The sequence below is a fragment of the Cyphellophora attinorum genome (genome assembly GCF_001299255.1).
Source record: "Cyphellophora attinorum strain CBS 131958 chromosome Unknown Contig40, whole genome shotgun sequence".
Classification (NCBI taxonomy): Eukaryota; Fungi; Ascomycota; class Eurotiomycetes; order Chaetothyriales; family Cyphellophoraceae; genus Cyphellophora; species Cyphellophora attinorum.
In genome coordinates, this window is record NW_017253268.1 from 123,643 (window position 1) to 143,595 (window position 19,953).

The 19,953-nt window shown below is 53.7% G+C and overlaps 8 protein-coding genes across 8 annotated transcripts; 5 read left to right on the forward strand and 3 right to left on the reverse strand.

Moving 5' to 3' along the window:
• Window positions 1–710: 710 nt before the first annotated feature.
• On the forward strand, window positions 711–2,068 carry AB675_11706 (uncharacterized protein; the record flags this gene model as incomplete). The annotated part of the gene is made up of 2 exons (XM_018140577.1): window positions 711–1,581; window positions 1,671–2,068. 2 exons carry the CDS (start codon window positions 711–713, stop codon window positions 2,066–2,068), a joined length of 1,269 nt encoding a protein of 422 aa, XP_017995395.1.
• Window positions 2,069–2,221: 153 nt separating this feature from the next.
• AB675_11707 (uncharacterized protein) lies at window positions 2,222–3,244 on the reverse strand (the record flags this gene model as incomplete). The annotated part of the gene is made up of 1 exon (XM_018140578.1): window positions 2,222–3,244. The coding sequence occupies one exon, from the start codon at window positions 3,242–3,244 to the stop codon at window positions 2,222–2,224; it is 1,023 nt and encodes a 340-aa protein (XP_017995404.1).
• Window positions 3,245–4,110: 866 nt separating this feature from the next.
• Window positions 4,111–5,430, reverse strand: AB675_11708 (putative mannosyltransferase KTR4; the record flags this gene model as incomplete). Its single annotated transcript, XM_018140579.1, has 4 exons — window positions 4,111–4,267; window positions 4,337–4,465; window positions 4,522–5,218; window positions 5,268–5,430. The coding sequence occupies 4 exons, from the start codon at window positions 5,428–5,430 to the stop codon at window positions 4,111–4,113; spliced, it is 1,146 nt and encodes a 381-aa protein (XP_017995403.1).
• A 626-nt stretch (window positions 5,431–6,056) lies between these two features.
• AB675_11709 (Regucalcin) lies at window positions 6,057–7,238 on the reverse strand (the record flags this gene model as incomplete). The annotated part of the gene is made up of 5 exons (XM_018140580.1): window positions 6,057–6,281; window positions 6,337–6,379; window positions 6,428–6,560; window positions 6,613–7,110; window positions 7,160–7,238. 5 exons carry the CDS (start codon window positions 7,236–7,238, stop codon window positions 6,057–6,059), a joined length of 978 nt encoding a protein of 325 aa, XP_017995419.1.
• Window positions 7,239–7,892: 654 nt separating this feature from the next.
• On the forward strand, window positions 7,893–9,827 carry AB675_11710 (putative permease; the record flags this gene model as incomplete). Its single annotated transcript, XM_018140582.1, has 6 exons — window positions 7,893–8,341; window positions 8,401–8,411; window positions 8,467–8,560; window positions 8,610–8,683; window positions 8,731–8,987; window positions 9,036–9,827. The coding sequence occupies 6 exons, from the start codon at window positions 7,893–7,895 to the stop codon at window positions 9,825–9,827; spliced, it is 1,677 nt and encodes a 558-aa protein (XP_017995349.1).
• A 1,152-nt stretch (window positions 9,828–10,979) lies between these two features.
• Window positions 10,980–13,126, forward strand: AB675_11711 (Zinc finger protein klf1; the record flags this gene model as incomplete). Its single annotated transcript, XM_018140583.1, has 2 exons — window positions 10,980–12,801; window positions 12,849–13,126. The coding sequence occupies 2 exons, from the start codon at window positions 10,980–10,982 to the stop codon at window positions 13,124–13,126; spliced, it is 2,100 nt and encodes a 699-aa protein (XP_017995384.1).
• A 2,254-nt stretch (window positions 13,127–15,380) lies between these two features.
• On the forward strand, window positions 15,381–16,521 carry AB675_11713 (AB hydrolase superfamily protein; the record flags this gene model as incomplete). The annotated part of the gene is made up of 3 exons (XM_018140584.1): window positions 15,381–15,796; window positions 15,853–16,379; window positions 16,430–16,521. 3 exons carry the CDS (start codon window positions 15,381–15,383, stop codon window positions 16,519–16,521), a joined length of 1,035 nt encoding a protein of 344 aa, XP_017995350.1.
• A 957-nt stretch (window positions 16,522–17,478) lies between these two features.
• Window positions 17,479–18,527, forward strand: AB675_11714 (uncharacterized protein; the record flags this gene model as incomplete). The annotated part of the gene is made up of 2 exons (XM_018140585.1): window positions 17,479–17,771; window positions 17,831–18,527. The coding sequence occupies 2 exons, from the start codon at window positions 17,479–17,481 to the stop codon at window positions 18,525–18,527; spliced, it is 990 nt and encodes a 329-aa protein (XP_017995420.1).
• Window positions 18,528–19,953: the final 1,426 nt, after the last annotated feature.

Genomic DNA, 19,953 nt, shown 5'->3' on the forward strand with positions numbered 1-19,953 from the left:
GATTCGGATCGCTCTCGATTATCAACTCATCCTACTTCTATTTGTTCTACTCTACGTCGTTTTCTCTGTCTCTTTGGACTGGGTCGGCATCGGTTTCGTTCTATAATTCATGTACACTACCCTACACCCTTCACCGCCAGCTGTTCGAGCTGAGACTGAGAGAGCGCCACGTTGTTGCGTCACCAGGAGTCCGAGCCATCAGTCTCACCAATACCAAGGCGATGAAGATTCAACGATCGATACCGAGGAAACGGAATCTTGGCAGCGAGAGCCGCCTGATAAGGACTCGGATGGGCTCGGCGAGTGGCAGGACGGCGGGTTAGGAAACCTAAGGACGGTGGTCAGGCAAGAAATGAAGGACAGGCCTGAGGCGGTGGTTGTTTTGCTTGCGTGGATTGCATTACTGGGGTGGCATGGATGGGGATTCATACAGTGATTATTGGTACAGTAAAAGCATTTGTCCTTGTGAGTGAACCCTCGTACTCGGGTTGCCTTGTGTTGCCTTGTCTGTTTTGGAAGTGGCTACTTTCCGATTTGAATGTTGTGCCTTCTTCGCCATTCTCGAGAACTTACATGTGAGTCACAACTACCACATGACTTCACCTTGACTTCGGCTGCACAATTAGACATACAACCTTCAGATTTCCCCGAAAGGCACCACACCCGAATAACTGCTTCGCATCACATTCAACCACCGCGTAGAGATCCTCATGGACGACAAGAAAGCATCTAATGGCAGTGAGGCAGCGCGCCAGCCTGACAAGTCGCCTGCTATCATCACCACAGCAGACGCAGCGGAGAATACCTCTTCTACAAGTAGAACAGACCGTGAGTCCTTCGGGCCTCCAAGAGCCCGCGACTGGGAAGAGTACGATTATTGGGACGATTACGCTGTGTTTCCTACCCCTATACTTCCGCCTCAATATCCACGGCCCAACAAGGACATTGCCACTCTCGAGATGACCGACAGCGATCGTCTTGACAATGGTGCTCGAACGAAATCAGAATGTACTGACCCGGAGACGACTCCCATCTCCAATCCAGACCGCCAGATAGAGATCGCCATGGACGACAACAGAGCAATTGATGCCCTTGGGCAAGAGCGCCAGTCTGACAAGCCAACCGATTCCATCACCATAGCAGAGGCAACAGAGAATGCAGCCGCTCAAGATGAAGACATGCTATCACTCGAAGACTGGAAGAAGATGTGCACGAAATTCATGAAGGATATGGTCACCACCCAAAAGGACAGAGATGTACGAGACAGCGCACGTAACGAGCAAATCGCGAAGCTCGAAGTGTGTATAGACGAGCTCATACGGATCGCGGAGGACGTCGTGCCGGACGTGGAACAGCTACAGCGTGAGATGAAGAAGACGCAACAGAGTCTCGTCAACACGCAGCGCACTCTCGATCCATCCGTACCACGCTTGGAGTATACTCTCGAAGAGCGGCTCGAGCGGCTAAAACGACTTGCACACAAGGCGAAGCTCGCAGAGATCTTGAACATTATCGTACCGCAACTCGTCCGAACAGCAGAAGACCCCAGACCAATCGTCGTAATGATGTGCGGAATAGCAGGTAAGTGATACCCTCACTACAGATCAGCAATATCCTAGCCAGAACCTCAATGCACACTGCAATACTGACATCTCACCTGCCTCGTACAGGCTCAGGCAAATCCTCACTCGCCCACGCCATCACCGACCGCCGCCCACACTTCACCCGTATTTCCATTGACGGCACTCTTTACGCCACTCATGGCCGCTACAAGGTCGACTACGACCCCTCTCTGTACTCAACATACCAAGACGAGGCTGAGGCACTCTGTAATGCACAACTGACCGACCTCCTCAACAAGAACCGGGACGTCGTCCTCGACCGCTCCTTCTACGCCAAATCCGACCGAGACGCCTTCAAGCAGATCATCGAGAACGCCGGAGGTAGATGGCTATTGGTCTATCATCGACGCAAGGATTTCGAACAGTTGTGGTTGCGAATCGAGGATAGGAAGGCGAGACGCGGTAGCTTGGAGGCGAGAAGGAGGGCGATGCTGCGTATGATGTGACGAAGGAGGTCTTGCAGGGGTATTGGGATGGGTGGGAGGCGCCTGAGGGCGAGGGCGAGATTGTCTTCGATGTTGTGTAGATAGCTCCGCACAGTGTGGCTGCTCTGTGCTCTTGCATGCGATACACTGCCCTCGAGTTACCCAAGAAATATTTCACCTGGACCCAATCCTCGCCTGATCAACATTCAGCCCAGCCAAACTCCGTCCCATGTTCACGACGATGGCCGCGTCTCTCAACTCCCTCATACTCAGCATCAGCCGCATACACCAAGCCCACTGCCAACAATTAATCTCATTCGGCAAACTCGCCCAGTACTCCCACCCCATCACCCCGCCAAATCGGGGATACTTCTCCGTCAGATAACTCAACACGACTGCAGTCTGCTCCAGCCGCACGTACCCACTGCCGCCGTGCCTCGGATTCGTAAGCATCCCCGCAACCACCTTCTCCGGTGGGAACAGACTCCTTCCGCCGTTCTGCCCCTGCTGCCCAACGATCTCGTCGTAGGCCCAGGGTGCCTCGATGCCGCCCCACCCGTTGTAGAATTGCGTGTTGTACCACGCTATCGAGCTGCCGCGAGCGGCTTCGAGCAGGTGGTAGGAGAAGCCGGACAGGTGTGGTCTTCGACCGGGCATGAGCGCCGTCGCGACGGGCGCCAGCGTGATCAGGAATTCATTGCCGAAGTCCGCTTTGAGGCGGTCGATCAGGTGGACTACTCCTGGTAGACTCATTTCCTCTTCGATGTCGAGGTCGACTCCGTCCAAGTTGTGTTGGCGGAGGAGGTCCCTGAAGGGGGCGTAGTAGCTCTCGAAGCGTGCTATGGGGATGTCGGTGCGGGATTCGCTGATGTCCAGCCTTGCAAAACTACCCCTGGCGGCTCCGCCCAACATCGCCATCACCTTGATGCCGTAGGCTTGCAACACTGCGACTTCGTCCCATAGTTGCGTGTAGCGAGCGTCTGTTGGTGGGTGGTCGTTCAGTGTCAGGTTGTTGGGGTCCCAGTTGATGTGGACGGCGGAGAGGATCAGATGGGTGATGGCTGGTGGCCCGTTGGTGATGAGAGGGAGGAGGGAGATGTATTTGTCGTCTTGGTGGTAGGTCTGTTGGTAGCAGACGACGCGGGGTTGCCAGGTTGGGAGGGATGCTGATGTGGGTGGTGGAGGGATGGGAGGCATTGATTACTGCAAGAGAGAGGGTGTGTTTGTGGAAGAGGCTGAGGAGGGTAGTGGTTGGTCTAGTGACAAGATGTTGAAGTTTACGTAAGCAAGCGATTCGTAGCATGCACTGACTGGCAGCACATGGCTCAAGACTACCAATTCGGCATGCCACCTTTGGGTGGAGAATGCTTTTGTACAATAAGGCTCGCCCTTGTCATCTACGCTCGGCTGCATTCGAAGTCTGCCACTCGCAGCCATGTATCCATCCCAAAACGCCTCCCATGCCAACCGCTCGAAATTCAATGTGCTAGATTTTGTACAATTTTGCTGTCCTCCCAAACCAAGGATCGAGCAGCCATGAATGCCAATCCAAAGTGAGCACGGAGTGTTGCGAACGCCATTCAGAGGTTGTTTCTTCTCGTCCTTCGTGGCTGTTTGCGGCTCAACCTGCGAGCATGCCGATATCAATGTTCCTTGTAGCGTGTCGTGTATTGAGAGCTAGCAGCTGCCGGACTGCAGTGCAGACACTCCGACAACATGATGCCTCCTTGCCTGCAACCATCACCGGAGCTCGTTATAGCCCACGTGAACAAGTTGTTGCTCGCTCAGACCAAAGTGTAATTGGAAGCTGGACGAGCACCTGTGTCTCGCCACAATGGTCCATACCTGGAAGTAGACCAGCCCATCCGCACATCGTGGACCGCTGTGTAGATGCCAAATATATCAGAATAGGCGGCCACTCGAACGTCGAATGTTCGGCAGTATACGCTGTCGCGATCAGTTGTGCCGCCCGTGTTCTCGATGAAGAATGGCTCTTGCGATTAGAGCGGCGCCGTCGTTCAGAAGTTTATGGCCAGCAGTCGAGCCTCCGTGGGCGAGTACGCTTATCCTGTGCCAACATACTTGAACCAGTTTGGACGACAGTCCTCCCTCTGCAGCCAAGACTCTCCAGCGTAGAACTGGCCTGGCTTGCAACGCTTGCACTTGGGCGAGTTCGGACAGTTGAAAAACGGCACGTGGTTGTAGCCGATGTCCTTGAACCTGAACACCAATTCGTCAGCCCGTGAATCAGACCATTGCCGCAACGAGGCTCGGACGGTGTCAACTTACCAATGAATCTTCGACGCATCCTCAAACAACCCCAGCGCGATACTATGCACCGGCGCATCACCCCACCTTTCATAGAAGAACCCACCCGCTCGATCCAAATGGTTGAAGTAGTCCTTATACGCCTGACTCCTCCAGAAGTTCATATCCGCAATCTCAAAATTCGACCAGAATGGCACGTCGAATACCCATGCGCCTTCATATTGTGCTCCGGCCGCCTTTCATTATCGACCAGCCACGCCATCGCGTTGTTCTTATGCAAATACTCCGGGTGCGCGGCCAGAAACTTGATCGTCTCCGGCCAGAGCGTAGGTATGCTCTCGGGCGAGTCGTAGAGGTTGATGTTGAACCCATACGTCTTGTTGTGATCCTGCATGTAGTGGAATACATCATAGTCGACATCACAGAAGAACTGCACCTTCGGCTCGACCCGCCAGTACCACTGAAAGTCCTTCAGCGCAGGATGCTCGTAGAACAGCCCGCTGTTCCAGCGACACATCTTGTGGTAGGAGGGCACGTCCCAGTACTGCACGTTGTTCTCCTTGAGAATCTTTGCGGACTCTTCGTAGAGGTCGTTGTTGATCCAGGCGGGTGTGTCCCAGTGCTCTTTGGGGATCTCGTGGTAGTAGACTTTGGCTTTGGTCAAGGCGGCGGTCTTGGTCTTGAATTCTTCGGTGAAGGGCTCGTCGTTGAAGAAAGACCAGGGGTAGTTGTATTTGTGGTTCCATGTTTCTTCGAGTTGGCGCATGGTGGGGAGGAGCTCGTGGAGCTCGCTGTTGCGGACGAGGGAGAGAAGGGTGGCATTGAGTCGGGGGGAGTTGGGGTTGTTGGGAGAGTAGTCGTGATCGGTGTGGCGCCAGAGGGGTTCGGGGGGTTCTCCTATTGCTGGTCGGGTGTCAGTGTTGGTTGACGAGTCTAAGAATGGGTTGCGCACGGTCTAGCAGAGGATCCCTCTCCATGTTCTCGATGGTGTCCCCATTGTTCTGGGACGGCGGCGGTGGTATAGGAGCCACCGATCGCGTCAATTGGTAGATCAAGAAGAATACCAAAAGAATTGATAGAGCCCCTAGGAACCTCACCGGTCTTGCCACTGCCATAATATGTGAGGACTATGGGCCATAAGAGAGGTGAAGGCGCATGCTGATAACTTTCTCGAGCGACGTAGTCAACGAGTCCCGATGCAGATCAGTTGGCCCGAGTCATTTGATCGCGCATTCCTGGTGCTACGTAGTTCAAATGACTCGGTGGCATTTGGGCCTCCTTCACCTTGAGAACTATCTACCCAGGTTCATGTTCGTCGACCTTCTTCAATCACGAGCGTTTTGCATCCTATCATCGCCAGAGGATCTATTGGAACGAATACTGTGATTGGACTCGCCCCAGCAGGCAGCAGCAGGTACTACCAAGGTATGACACGTGTTGGATGGGTCCAGTAGTGTCTATATGAGAGAGCAGGACGATGGGCCTGAAGGCCAAGGCGACTACTTATACCTTCTCTACCCAGTGAAGATCAAGGCCGACGCGAAGCGATCACTCAGTGACCCGGCTAAGAGGTATTCACTGCTTCTCGAAAGTTTCAGAGTCAGTTCAGGCTCATCAAACGAGTTGCAAGGCTACACCTGGGCAGCACGAGCGTGTACACCAACTTATGCTAACTGTCTTGAGTTGATCCGTTCCAGTCCGAGCACTCACAACGCATTTCAAAACAAACGGTCGCCTTCGCTCAACCATCAAATTCGAATTTGGCATAGCCCTTAGCGCCATCTGACGGCTTGTACCGGAACATGTGGCCACCTTCATCGTCCGCTTTCGCTCCTTTACTACGGTCTTTCCCGGTTGCAACGAAGATAATGTCGTGGTTGCGTCCGCCCCAGGTCGTGCACGCCATGTTTTTGGCGGAGAATACGACATCCTTGAGGTGCTCACCTGATGGGCTAAAGACCATGACCTGCGTGGTCGTTAGTGAATTTCAGAATCAGGTAACACACCCGACTGTGACTTACACGATGACTTGCAAAGACTGCGATCCACAAATTCCCCTCGGTGCTGGACCAGTATTAGTAAGACTCCGCAAAGGCAGACCAAGGTACATACTCAACGACCATACCATCAGGCTCGCCGTAGGTACTCCGTCGATCGATGAATAGGCGTCTGTTGGATATGCTTCCGGATTCCAGGTCAAAATCGTATGCAAACACCTTCATAGCGACACTATCGTTGAAGTACACTGGGACATGGTCAGTCCGGAGAGCCGAGAATATGACCAAGGAAATACTCACTGGTCTTGTTATCTGGCGACCATGCCAAGCCGTTGCCACAAATGATACCACTTTCCATCTCATGCAGACTCCCGTCTGGATCATATCGCCAGAGTCGCCCCTTTGGCTCTCCGTAACTCGCCGGCAACTGATTCGCAGGATAAGCAAACGCTTTTCGGTCAATTTCGGCGAGCCAGAAACGACCCTTAGCATCAACTCCTCCGTCATTGAAGCGGAACAGCTCTCTGTCCTTGGTCGGAATGATTTCCTTCAACACTTCCAATTTGCCAGTCTCCTCGTCCATGAAAGCCACGCCTTGATAGTATGCGCAGATGTAGCCTGGCTTGTTCCGACGGAAGAAGGCCACGGTCACACTGTCCTCAAGTTGCAGTATACGAGCTTTGCCGATGGCATCGCCGGTATCTGGGTCGACCTTGAGGATGTGCAGTTCAGCAGGGTCTGCTAGACAGTCGACCCAATGCAGCGTTGAGTCACTTGCCCTGTAGATAGGAGCTTCACCTGCCCATGCTTTAGTATTCGTTTATGGTCAGTCCATTGGACTGCTCACCCAAGATCATGGGCGGATCGCAATTGTACCAGGCCTTGCCGCCCTCAATCGACTCCTTGGGTCCTGCCGACTCAGCCATGTTGTCGTTGGCTTTGTGACAGACCTTCAACAAGTTGTGCCCTTCTCAGTCAAGACAAATGGCACTGTGGCGGTTTCCCGGCCGGATTTGAGCCCGACTTCGGTGGATTTGTTCAGACTTGGCTATACAGACAGGTCCCGGTCGCTATGCTCGAGGTCGCTGCGAGATTCTAGCCCTTCGGTCGCCCCAGTGCTATTATCCCCCACTGATAACAAGATGGGCAACATCTGTCCTTTGCGCTGAAGATACGCCTCATGGCGGGAACCCCACGAGGGCAGCGATGGCCTTGCACGGGCAGTGGGCATCTTGATATCCCACCTGCTAGATTTCTTGGGCCTTTGATTGCTTCCCTGCCGGGCGCCGATCATACCCCCAAACAGCTAAGCTCTCAGCATTGGATGGAGTTTAGGCTCGATAACAACATCCCCGCAAGCCACAGGCGTCCTCTGGCGCTATCTGCAGAGTGTTGTCATTTGGACCTGGGCCGAAACGTTCAGGAACTCGCTGTTGTCGTCCAGACCTTCCTCTACTACAACACCTCCTTAAGAGGCCATTTGGGGGCCCTGCATGTACCTGGGTCTATAACATGCTGGAGGCGCGCCACTAAAAATTATTCTTCACTCCCTCCTGCGAACACATCGAACCTCGTCGGTGATGTCTTCCACAGAGCCAGAAGTCAAGCGTACGCGCTTCCAACGCTTTAAGCACGCTTTTAGCTCACCCTCGGCTTTCCACCAATCTCTCATTCTGAGCAGCTCGACATCAATTCTAATCAACGAGGATCTTGCACCATCGCCACCTATCCGGCAGCGATGGACTATCTGGAGTTACTTTGCCTACTGGTGGTCTGAAAGCTGGAATGTCAGTACGTGGTCGGTCGGAGCCGCCTTCATCACCCTAGGCGCATCAATACGAGACGCCTTGCTGGTCGTCTTCTTCGCAAATCTACTTTCCGCCGTGATCATCGTCCTCAATGGACGTGCGGCAGCAAGGCACCACATTGGATATCCTGTGTTGTCTCGTTCAAGTTTCGGCATCTATGGGCAGTACTTTGTTGTCATCCTCAGAAGTCTGCTTGGAATTATCTGGGGTGGTGTGCAATTGTGAGTTCTTCGCTTGAGTCTGGGGATGCGTCACAGTGCATGACTGACCGGTCGCTTAGGTACTTTGAAGGTAACGCTCATCCGCGCGGCAGATAGGGAGCAGTGCCGACTAATGAATGCGATAGGTCAGTTCATTAGCATCTGTTTGAGATGCATTTTCCCCGGCTGGTCCAAGATCAAGAACACGATTCCATTGTCGCAACACATCACCACGCAGGAGTAAGTATACTGCGCGTGAGCCCAACGCGACATGCGCTGACCACACCAGGATGATCGGCTTCTTCTTGGCCTTCTGCTTCACCATTCCCTTCCTCTTCATCCATACCTCCAAGATCACCACTTGTTCTCCATTAAGTCAGTCATCATGCCGGCTGCCGGACTTGGTATAGTCATTTGGGCAACGAACAAGAACGGCGGCGTCTCTTCAGGAAACTTGCAAGCATCATCGTCTTATTCTTCGACCACTGTCCTGGCATGGGGTATCGTCGCACAATTTAATGCTGTCATGGGCGCCAACTCGGCACTCCTTGTCACGGTGCCCGACCTGGCGAGATACTCCAAGACAAAGAATGCTCAGCTCTGGGGCCAGCTGATATCACTCCCCATTGGGCAGACACTTTGTGCTGCGTTTGGCATTATTTCGACCGTAAGTGACGATCCTCTACACTTGACAGCTGATGGCTAACAAAATCAGTCTGCTGTGCTGAACATGTACGGGGAAGCATACTGGAACCCATACGCTCTGCTGAACGGCATCCTTGACCAAGGCTATTCCTCCTCAGCTCGAGCTGGCGTTTTCTTTGCATCAGCAAGCTTCGCCTTCGCCACTCTCGGAACGTCCATTGCTTGCAATTTCATCCCCTTCGGCGCGGACATGACTTGTCTGGCACCCAGATACATCAACATCATCCGTGGCCAGCTGCTCATGTTGTTGATCGCGTTTGCGATCGTTCCATGGCGCATCGTGGCGACAGCAAACGGCTTTCTCAACTTCCTGGGAGGCTATAGCATCTTTCAAGGACCCGTAGTCGCAATCATGCTCGTCGACTACTTCATCATCCGTCGCGGAAATATCGAATTGGAAGACCTCTATACTCGATCGCGACTCGGGCGGTACTGGTTCTTCAACGGCTTCAATGTCCGAGCATTCGTTGCCTTTGTCATTGGGTTCATACTGCCCTTGCCAGGCTTCGCCGGCACATTCGGACACAACGTTGGCGATGCCGCCGATCACATGTTCGCGCTTGGCTGGGTCCTGAGCTTCCTGATGGGTGGTCTGACTTACTGGGTGGCATGCATGATTTTCAAAATCCCTGGAGACGATCGCGAGCACTCTTGGGAGAGCAAGGTCGGGCCGGCTCAGACGATCATCAATGATGGCCTGCACATCGAAGGTCGTCGGCCGTTCCACGACAAGGATTCGGATATGTCTCAGGGTAATTCTGAATCAGTGAGGGAGTCGAAGGGTGTGGGCAACGCGGTATAGGTTCTGGGCCACGATTCATTTTCTATGTGTGTGTCCCAAATCTGCGGCATACTACCTATACATTGATTCCGGGATTTACTTTGTACCTATAACATATCAATGGATTCTTCCATGAGATTTTCGTGCGCATGGCAACAATGGCGTATGGAATATGTGAAGCGACTGCGTATAGCGCTTGTCGGCGACGTGCTTCCGACTACAGTACCACCATATCCGTGGCTTTGACTACATGGTAACTCTACGTAATTGCACATGAGTGCTGCCCAACGTTCGAGGTTTATACGTCGGATTATTGCAAATCATCCGAGTCAAATTTATGCGACTGTCGGCTCGCGGCTTGGACCGTTCACGTTCAATGCTTGTGTCGCTTCACCTGGCACAGGGACGTGGTCCACTGCTTGAGTGAATGTATTTCTATCATCCCTGCCAGCATTTTTGGACACATTAGGACTGTGCTATCCGGCCATATTGTGCACTGTAGTGATGACCCGGTGTAAGAAGAACTACCGAGGCCAGATGGCTGAAATGGAAAACATCGGCGTGATGTTGGAAGAAACACGAGGTACCTATACAAAGGCCCGCCGCTCGTGTTCTGAAACGTGCTTTCATGCTACTTCGTACGTGTAGACTACAGAGCCTGAGCCTCATATTGATCGTCATTTAGCTAATCAATAATGGCGAAGAACGTAGCTAGAGACCCTTCATTTATGGCGATAGAGGGGTCCTTTGCTTCTTGGCTGCGATAGCGAAGGAAGGCTTGCAGGTCGAACTCTATCGCCCACATCTCTAGGGCTTAGGTCGCTCAATGTAAGCCGCCGCCGTCCGACCTGCCTGCCTGCCTGGTGCTCAACCGACCATTGACACCACCACTTCTCGTCGCAAGTAGCGTCGATACTTGTCACAAGCGATCCTCAGGTTGAAGCATGCGATTGTCGCGAGTACTGAACTGATCCTGCTGTGAAGGCTGACGCCATGCCAGCGGAGAAGCGCTACAGCTGCGACGACTGCGATAAGAGCTTCGTGCGTCCTGAGCATCTCTACCGGCACAGATTGAATCACAAACCAAAGAGAATATACAGCTGCTCATCATGTCCCAAGACATTTGTAAGACGCGATCTCTTAAATCGACACGAGAAGCGCCATGAACAGGGCATGCCCGCGAATGCGGGCAGGACTTCGCTACCCACGCTCGCGGAGCAGGAGAGCCAGGATGAGCACCAGCTCTATCGCCAACATCTTGAGCAGCATGCTTCTACAGAGCAACACATGCAACATCCACCAGTCAACTCGCTGCCTTTGACACCACTCACACCACTCGGTGCACCGCCGCCGCCGCCAGTGCCGCCAGCTCATCGGCAACTACCTCCACCTTTCCCACAGCCTCCACCACCGGCGCCCGCACATCCGCCGGTCCAGCATCACTATGTTCCGCCACCAATCACATCAGCTCCGCATCATGATCTGATCCAGCACTCGAATGGAACTCATCAAGTCTTCTTCGACCCAGCGACCGATGTTCAGGGCGTTCGTGAAGATCTCGACTGGCTGTTCGGTAACCAACTCACTGACGCAAATGCCGATGCTTACTACACCGCACCTTGGTCGAACGCTGTTCCGCCTTCGCTCTCTCCGAGCAGCACCAATTCGTTCCAGGGCCATGATACCAGCAGTTCTACGCCGGTCGGCGAATGGAATGAAGTGCGCGCTGGAGTCTTGTCAGCACTGGACTTGATTCTTCCTGCTCCCATCCTTCAGAGCTCCTTCTTCGAAGCTGAAAGCATGCAGAACTTTTGCAGTCTCTACTTCAACAACTACAATGCACATTTTCCGATCTTACATCAACCTACATTCACTCCACAGATGGTGCCGCCGCTGCTGATGATCGCCGTTCTGACACTGGGAGCGACCTTAAGCCCTGATGAGTCTCATTTTGAGACTGCTGAGCGCATTCAGGATAGTCTGCGGTTTTTGATCTTCAACTCAGAAGCCTTCAGCCCACCAGCACCGTTATGGTGCCTGCAAGCCTTACTGCTATGCCAGGCCCAGCAGAAGATGTTTTCGACTCGCAAGCATCACGAGATGGCGCACATCTTCCATAGCGCGATCATCACATTGATGAGACGTGGTAGTTCCTATTCCGCAGATCGGGGTACGTCTCAAGAACCATCTTCGCTGGACAAGGCATGGCGGTCGTGGATCGATCGAGAGCTCGGCCTTCGTGCTGCTTACTTTGCATTTGTGATGGACGCCCAACATGCTTCAATTTTCGGGCATACACCAGCTCTGTCGGTCAGCGATCTTCGTCTGCCCCTGCCTTGTCCAGATCGCCTGTGGGATGCCACTTCCGCGTCAAGATGGAAGCGAGAACAAGCAAGGCAAGAAGACATGCCCGAGTTCCTGCCAACACTGAGAGCAGTCCTGGCTCGAATGCCGTTGTCTTCCGCCTTCTGTGCCTTCTCGCGCTTCATCATATTGCACGGAATATTCTCTCTGGCCAAGCACATGGAAGCAAGAGAGACCACAGCTTTGGACGTGGGCACTACCAAATTATCGCTCGAAGATGCACGAAGCACACACAGCGGTACACAGTCAGAGGTGGGCGACGGATGGAAGGAAACTCTGGATAGGGCCATCGAGACCTGGTCATTCTCGCTGATGTCGCAAGAGCCGTCATTGTGTCTGGAGGCGGCCCGAACGCTGCAGCGAATTGCTCACGTGTGCCTGCATGTCAATTTGATCGACTTTCATGTGTTCACTGGCGCTCTAGCTGGATCGCCGTCACTCACAGGTAACGACATTACACCAGCAGCTTTTACACGAGCTCAGCAGCGCATTCAGCATTGGGTTGCTAAGCCTGTTGCGAAGAAGACTCTGTCGCACTGCTTCATGATGATTCAGGAAACACTGTTTTCTCGTCACCAGTATAGAGCGGCCGAGGATAACATTGCTCTGAGACCATGGTGTCTATACAACGGTACGTCGTCTTCTCTCCTCTGCTGTATCCGTACTAACTGAATATAGCGACACTCATCGTCTGGTCGTGGGGGACTCTCACCCAAGGAAAATCTGACTTACCCTATCTGCCAGCAGAGGAGTACATCATTCACATGATGAATGCACTACGCAGCGGCACAACAGCGCATCCCATGGCGAGCGCCAACCGCAATGGCGGCTTAATGACTGCAGTTCAGCGAGCACTAACCGGCTGTCGATGGGAATTGTTGCAAGAAGCATATGTCACGCTTGGCAAGCTCATAGCAATTGATCCCCAAGTCGTGGCCAGGGCTACGCATGGCTGACATGAGGTCGACGACACGATCAGGATCTCATCAGACTACCTGCCCAGCAAGATCGATCGGCGAATCTGGTGACCACGAGATTCATGCACGATAAGCGAGAAACGAAAGTCGTGCAAGATTTGAAATGCTTTGGTTCCACTATAGGATTCGAAACCTATATCCGAGCTTTTGGATCCGATCTGATGATCGAGAGTCAGCTGCGGGTACCGACTGGACGGAGCCAAGTGGAAACGCACAACATGGGGTTGCATTCCAAGCATATATTGCTCTGACAGGTGGATAGGCCAGAAGAGCCACTCACAGGACTGCAACGCATTTGATCTCAACGTCAGTGTTGAGTGGCAGCGTCTTGACAGCCACGCAGCTGTGACAGGTGTCAGTCAAACTAGTCAATGCAGGCCAAGACCCTGGAATTCGGATTTATTTGGGAAGGTGTTGATTCATGAAGATTTGGGGGGACATACGTTCGTGCCTGTGTCGAGGGTCAGCGATGATTCATGAAGTCTAGAAACGGTGGACAAGAAGGGATCATGCCTGCACAGCAGGCCAGAGCTGGTCGCTGGGCGCTTTCTCCTTGAGACGGGCTCGAGAGGCCCAGCAACCCGTGATATTTACGAGAGAGCAAGAACAGCAAGCAGAAGCATTGCAAGGAGCGCCCACACAGTCGCCTCGAAATCTTCGGGACTCGAATGCTAAGACGTTGCCTCGCCACGTTTCAAACACTCCCCAAGGAAGAGAAGGCAGGATAACACTCACCGGCTTGACCTCCCCCCAATACTGCATGTAGATCTTATTCATTTTCGCAAAGTCAGCCATGTCTGACAAGAACACATTGACCTCGACCGCCTTGTCGATACTAGATCCCGCCGCTTCGAGCACGGCTGCAAGGTTCTTGATGCATTGATGCTATAATAAGAGAATCGATCGACATTAGATCAAACACAGAAATTCGGATCTGAACACAAAACGTGTAGTAGAAAGTACAAGCAGGGGTTTGGCTTGGTGGCTTGGGTGGCGTTGCGGTGGTCATAGGCAGGTAGTTTTATGATGAAGCAGAACATACCGTGTGAGCCTGGACATCACCGTCGATCAATTTGTTTGTGGAAGGGTCCATGGGAACCTGGCCGCTGCAGTAGACGAAGCCATTGGCGACGATGGCCTGGCTGTAGATGCCCGGTAGGGGCTTGGGGGCGTTATCGGTAAGGACGGACTTTTTGGAGGACATGGTGGCTTGTGCTTGTTGGAAGTGAGGCTGGTGGCTTGATAGAAAAAAGTCGGAGATGGTCAATGTGTTCTTATGGAAGGGAAACGAGTTTCAGAATTTATTGTCGATCAATTCAAGTATTCTTTAGGTGTGATATACGCCCTTGGCAGCAGCGGGATGTCTGGACGCTGGGCGTTCGGTCTGACTCTGGATTACTAAATTTTCTGCATGCACTGCAGCTGTTGCTGCTGCTCGCCTGGCGATAGCCGGAGCACAACGGTCACTCGCTACCCAGACGCGCCCTGCGAAGGGCATTCGGGAATCCTATAGCGAAAGATGAAATTCCAGTGGATCCTCAAGCGATGGAACGTGGGCAAGGACCCCTCATTGACATCTTGCCTCAAAAACTCAACCCCCACCGACCATTCTGCGAAAGATCAACATCTCTCTTGGAGAAAGGCTAGGAGAAGCTATGCTGGAGGGCTAGTCCATGTCAGCGCGACTAGAGTACTTGCCGCCGAGATCTGCCACTCAGCGGTCAGAAGTTAGCTCGGAAGACAGTGGTTCGGAAATGGGGCCTTGAATGGATAGACTGTGCCGTTTAACAGACTCAGAGAACTACCTTAGCACGACATCCAGATCCCTGGACTCGGGTCGATTCGTCTGTTAGGTATCAGATGCCTCACCGCTGGAGCTAACCCACTATCTATTATCCACTATCCTCACAGACCCCCCTCATGCGTCTACCCCCGTGTTGATGGCACAATTCCAGACCAGACGCGACACTACAGCACGGATCGACAACACAAGTAAGGATGAAGCAGAAGCTTGACTGGCCCGTCCTCGGAGAGAAAGCTATGCGTGAGTGCCGCCGATTTTTGACTTCGTGAAGCCGAGTGGTGGATGCTGGTCCTTCTGCTCTTCCCCTGCTATACACTATGGACCGACTCTTGGCTTCTCAACCGCTTTTGTGATACCAATTCCTAGCTACCAGTCTGTCCTTCCCGCCAACTACTCATACCACCCTACTTGTTCGGCAAGTAGCACAACATGTCCATGGATCACAACCCATACCCACAACCACCCTACCCACTGCATCCCTCCATAACCTCCAGACTCAACCCCCAATACGCAGCATTCTACGAAAAGTATCTCCTCAACGCCCAGCAAGTACACTACCAGCCCATCGCCGCATCAAGGACCGGCGGCAAGATCATCCCCGGTGGCAGCGATCCTCTCCCCGTTGGCAAGACGCAGGATGTTTCCATCCAGCGGAAGGAGACCGAGGGCCCGGATGTGCGCGTGAGGTGCTTCACGCCGTTTGGCGAGCCGCCTGAGACGGGCTGGGCAGTGATGCTGTATGCTCATGGAGGTGGATGGGTATTGGGCAATATCGACACAGAGAACTCGGCATGTACGAATATGTGTATCCGGGCTCAGTGTGTGGTTATCACTGTCGACTACAGGTAGGCCATCAGCCAACATGTCCAACGCCAGCAGGATCACTGACCAACCACAACAGACTCGCCCCAGAAAACCCCTACCCCGCCGCCGTACACGACACCTGGGAAGCCCTCCTCTGGACCCTCTCGTCCGGCCGTCAGCTCCTCAACCTCGACCTAAATCGCTACGCCGTGGGCGGCTCCAGCGCCGGCGCCAACCTCGCCGCCGTGATGACCCAGAAACTCGTGCTCCGGCCCGACCTGAACTCGAAGCTGAACATCCGCCTCCAGCTCCTCACTGTGCCCGTCACAGACAATACTGCGACGGTCGACACGAATCCGACGTGGAAGGATTGCGAGTTCACACCGGCCCTGTCGGCGGCGAAGATGCTGTGGTATCGGAATCATTACTTGCCGGATGCGAGTAGCTGGGCGGATCCGGAGGCGAGTCCGTTGTTGTTTGAGGGGCAGTGGGCGGAGCTGCCGCCTGCGGTGGTGCTGGTGGGGGAGTTGGACGTGTTGAGGTGGGAGGGGGAGGAGTATGCCAGAAAGCTCAGGAAATCTGGTGTCCCCGCGGACGTCAGTGTTATGAAGGGAATGCCTCATCGTGAGTTGATCATTGCTGTGTGATGACTGAGTGTGCTGACCTTTGGATAGCTTTCATGGCCATGGACGCAGTGATGGATGAGGGACGGAGGGCGATCAACATTATGTGTGGGAGTCTCGGCAAGGCGCTGCATTCGGATTGAAGGGCTCTTCAGTCGTAACATGGGAGGCGCTTCGACATCCTACAGTCATTGCTGGGCGCTAGTGAGGCTCAGGTGATTTTGCTAGACGAACTGGATATTTGGGTGGTTGTCTAGTCCAACAAGAGGTCAGCGTCTTGTCAGGTCAAGTCACTTTCACTACGCCTCAGTCAGGAAGCTCAGGTCGCTCAATTGAAAGCCCGGGGAACAGCCTGACTCCGGTTCATGCAACGCAACAGTGAAGCCTTACCCGCGACTCAGTGAAGTGAATGTTTCGGCTTGCCGCGGTTGTTGACTCCATTGAGAGGATATAATTAGTCGCGTGGCCCTCAACTTTTAGCTGTCTTCCTTCCCCATCACCAGTCTTCAAGGTCGACCTGCACATTGCCATACCAAAGTAGCATCTGTTGCTACTTAATGGGGCGAGGTCTTCATCTTCACTTTGCCGGTGAGGTATAAATACTTGCGTTGCCCTCGACGTCTGCTCCCTTTGTTCTCCCAAACGTGGGACCGCGTCAGCTCATATGCCATGCCAGGATAGCATCTTCTGCTACTTGATGGGGCGAGCTTCTTCGAGGATTGCGACCACGGCCTCGTGTGCCTGAACCATGAGCACAACAGTAGTCGCTCCTGAAGATCACAGTCTGCTCAATATGATTGTCATGGACGACGTCGGCGTTGCTCTGCATGTGCCTGCCAGGTAGTCTACAAGGCATCCTTTCCATCCTTGTAAAGTCCAAACTTCGAGGCACCGCCTCACCTTGCAGAGATGCCTCACTTGTCTTTTGAAAATCTTTAATCCTATACCCCAGCTACGTAACCGCTGCAAGTCGCCCGATTTTATTTTCTCACGTCTGCAAAGTCGATCTGCTGCATGCACGCCTTCCCGTATTCTCGAACATCACTCATTCCCGGGCTTCAGCTGCACCATAATCCGACTCCCTACACGTAGCATCAGCCATGGAAGCCCTGACAGAGCCCCCACAGTCCTCGACCTTCATCCCGCTCGCCGAACACCGCTCCGCAACACCAGCCTCGTTCTACTCTGGCCCTCCAGTCCTCCACTACTACAGCGACCGCAGCAAGATTATCGTGCTCGAGCGAGATCTCAGCAGCAATGCCCTCCTACACCCTCTGTTCAAGGACGCAAAAGGCACACACGAGAATGGCGATGCGCCCACAAACGGGACGTCCACAGCAACAGACGAATCCCAACGGGTCCTCGAAGATGTAGACGTATGGGTGACTTCTAGGTGAGTCACACCGCAACCCACAGCCCCTCCATACAACAATCACTAACACTAGAACCCAGCAAGCTATACCTCTTCTCCCCCACAGCCTCTGCCGGCCTCTCAATCTCCTACCCCACCATCTCCCTGCACGCCATCCAGCGCCTGCCTTCCTCAGACGACGATCCGACAGCAAGTCAAGGCGTCTACATGCAACTCCTCCCTCCGTCCACAGGCAACGCCTACTCCGAAGACGACGAAGAACCAGACTCCATCTCCCTCACCATAATCCCTACAGCGTCCGCCCCACCGCAAGGACCCGGCTCCGCTGCAGCAGACATCGGCGAAGAGGAAGTCGAGAACGAAGACAAGCCCGAGCAGACACCAGCGGAAGCGCTCTTCACCGCATTATCAGCATGTGCGGATCTACATCCTGATCCGGTCGAAGACCAGGAAATGGGTGATGGTGACGATGAAGATGGTGTTGGCGGCAGTCATCTGATCAGACAAGGATTGGCATTCCCGATAAGCGGCGGCGTTGGCGACGACGGGCTGCCGCCGCCGATGCCGGGAAGTGGCGGGTGGATCACGGCGGAGAATATGCATGAGTTTGTGGATGAGGATGGCAACTTCCTCCCGGATGCGGACGAAGACGAAGATGATGCGGCTGAGCAGCCGCTAGGCCCGGGTGCAGGCACGGTGCGAGGCCGTGACGACGACGGCGAGGATGAGGGAAATGGCGATGGTGGGGATGAGACGAAGTGGCAGAAGACTGGATGAGCTGGCCGAGGATTGAGAAGTCGTTGAGTCTCATGGTTCTGGCTTTCGGTCCGATACCCGTCACGACCATTTCGAGTCCTTCGACTTCCTCGAGTTCAACACTACAAGCTTCTAAGTCTGTCGAACATGGCGGGACAACTTGCATAGCAGTACGGCATATGTTATCTGGACAATCTGCAAAGCAGTACGGCATGGCATGGAACGCGGGAGAGACTAGACCTCGGGCTTTTCATCTTCTAAGATTGCCACCCAGAACTGCAGCTCAACCCAGCTAGAGACAGCTTTGAGCCCTTCGACTTCCTCGAATCCAGCACTACAAGCTTCTAAGTCCGGCAACATGGCGGGAGAACTTGCATCGCAGTACCAAAATATCTGAACAACTCGCACAGCAGTACGGCATGGCATGGCAAGCAAGGTCGAAAATACTGCAAGAATACCGACTCCTTCGAATCGTCGGGGCCGGTGTCGCGGGCGTCCAAGTCCACCAACATTGCAGGACGACTTGCGTCGCAGCACGGCATGGTATGGCCAGCTTAACCTCGACCCCATCTAGTAACAGCTTCGAGTCCTTCGATCTCCTCGGGCCCAACACTGTGAGCTTCTGATTCCCGCAACACGGCAAGCTGAGGAGGCTCGATCGCGTCCCCACAGTACCACACAGCGTTTTTACATTCCGCCGGAGCCAACGTCGAGTCTTTCGACTTTCTCAAAACCATAGATTTGGGATTGTAGGCTCCTAAGCCTGGCAACATGGCAGGACAGACTCACACCGCAATCAGACAGATATAGAATCAGTGGGTGCTCCTCGAAGCTGTTGAGCCGGGCAACCTACCTTAGCTTGTTGCTTGCTGGCTCTCTCTGTTTCGTTCCATCCAAAGAGCGTTTCTTAATAATGGCTGCCTGCAGCGTGACCAGAATATCGCTCGCTCCGCTCGCCTGAGGTGGTGAGATGCCCTGAGCCACACCATTTTCCCTGAGCCATGCCGACTTGGCCCTTTGGGCCACCACCTCCCCACCGCGTCCCCCGCCCACCGTCCCCGGAGATTGCGAGTACTTCGACTTCCTCCACTTCAACACCACGGCACGGCGAGCTGCCGGGTCCAGCAAGGCAAGCAAACTAACGTGTATTGGCGTTTATAGCGAGATGCCCATGCCATCGATGACCCAGCAAGAAATTCTGTGGAAGCAATCGAGTGCGGACATGCCAGTGACATGTAGCAGCATGACGTCGCAGAAGCTATACTGTATAACTCAGAACCGGTTCACTACTTATATACTTCAATGCAAACTAAGTGAAGGTGTCTGCAAAATGTAGATAGGAGCCTACCTAGTTATTCTTGGTGAAGATATATTCGCAAGACCGGTTGACCGGCTATCCTGGTATCCCAAGCCCTCACAATAACGCATCGATCACGAAACGCCTTCG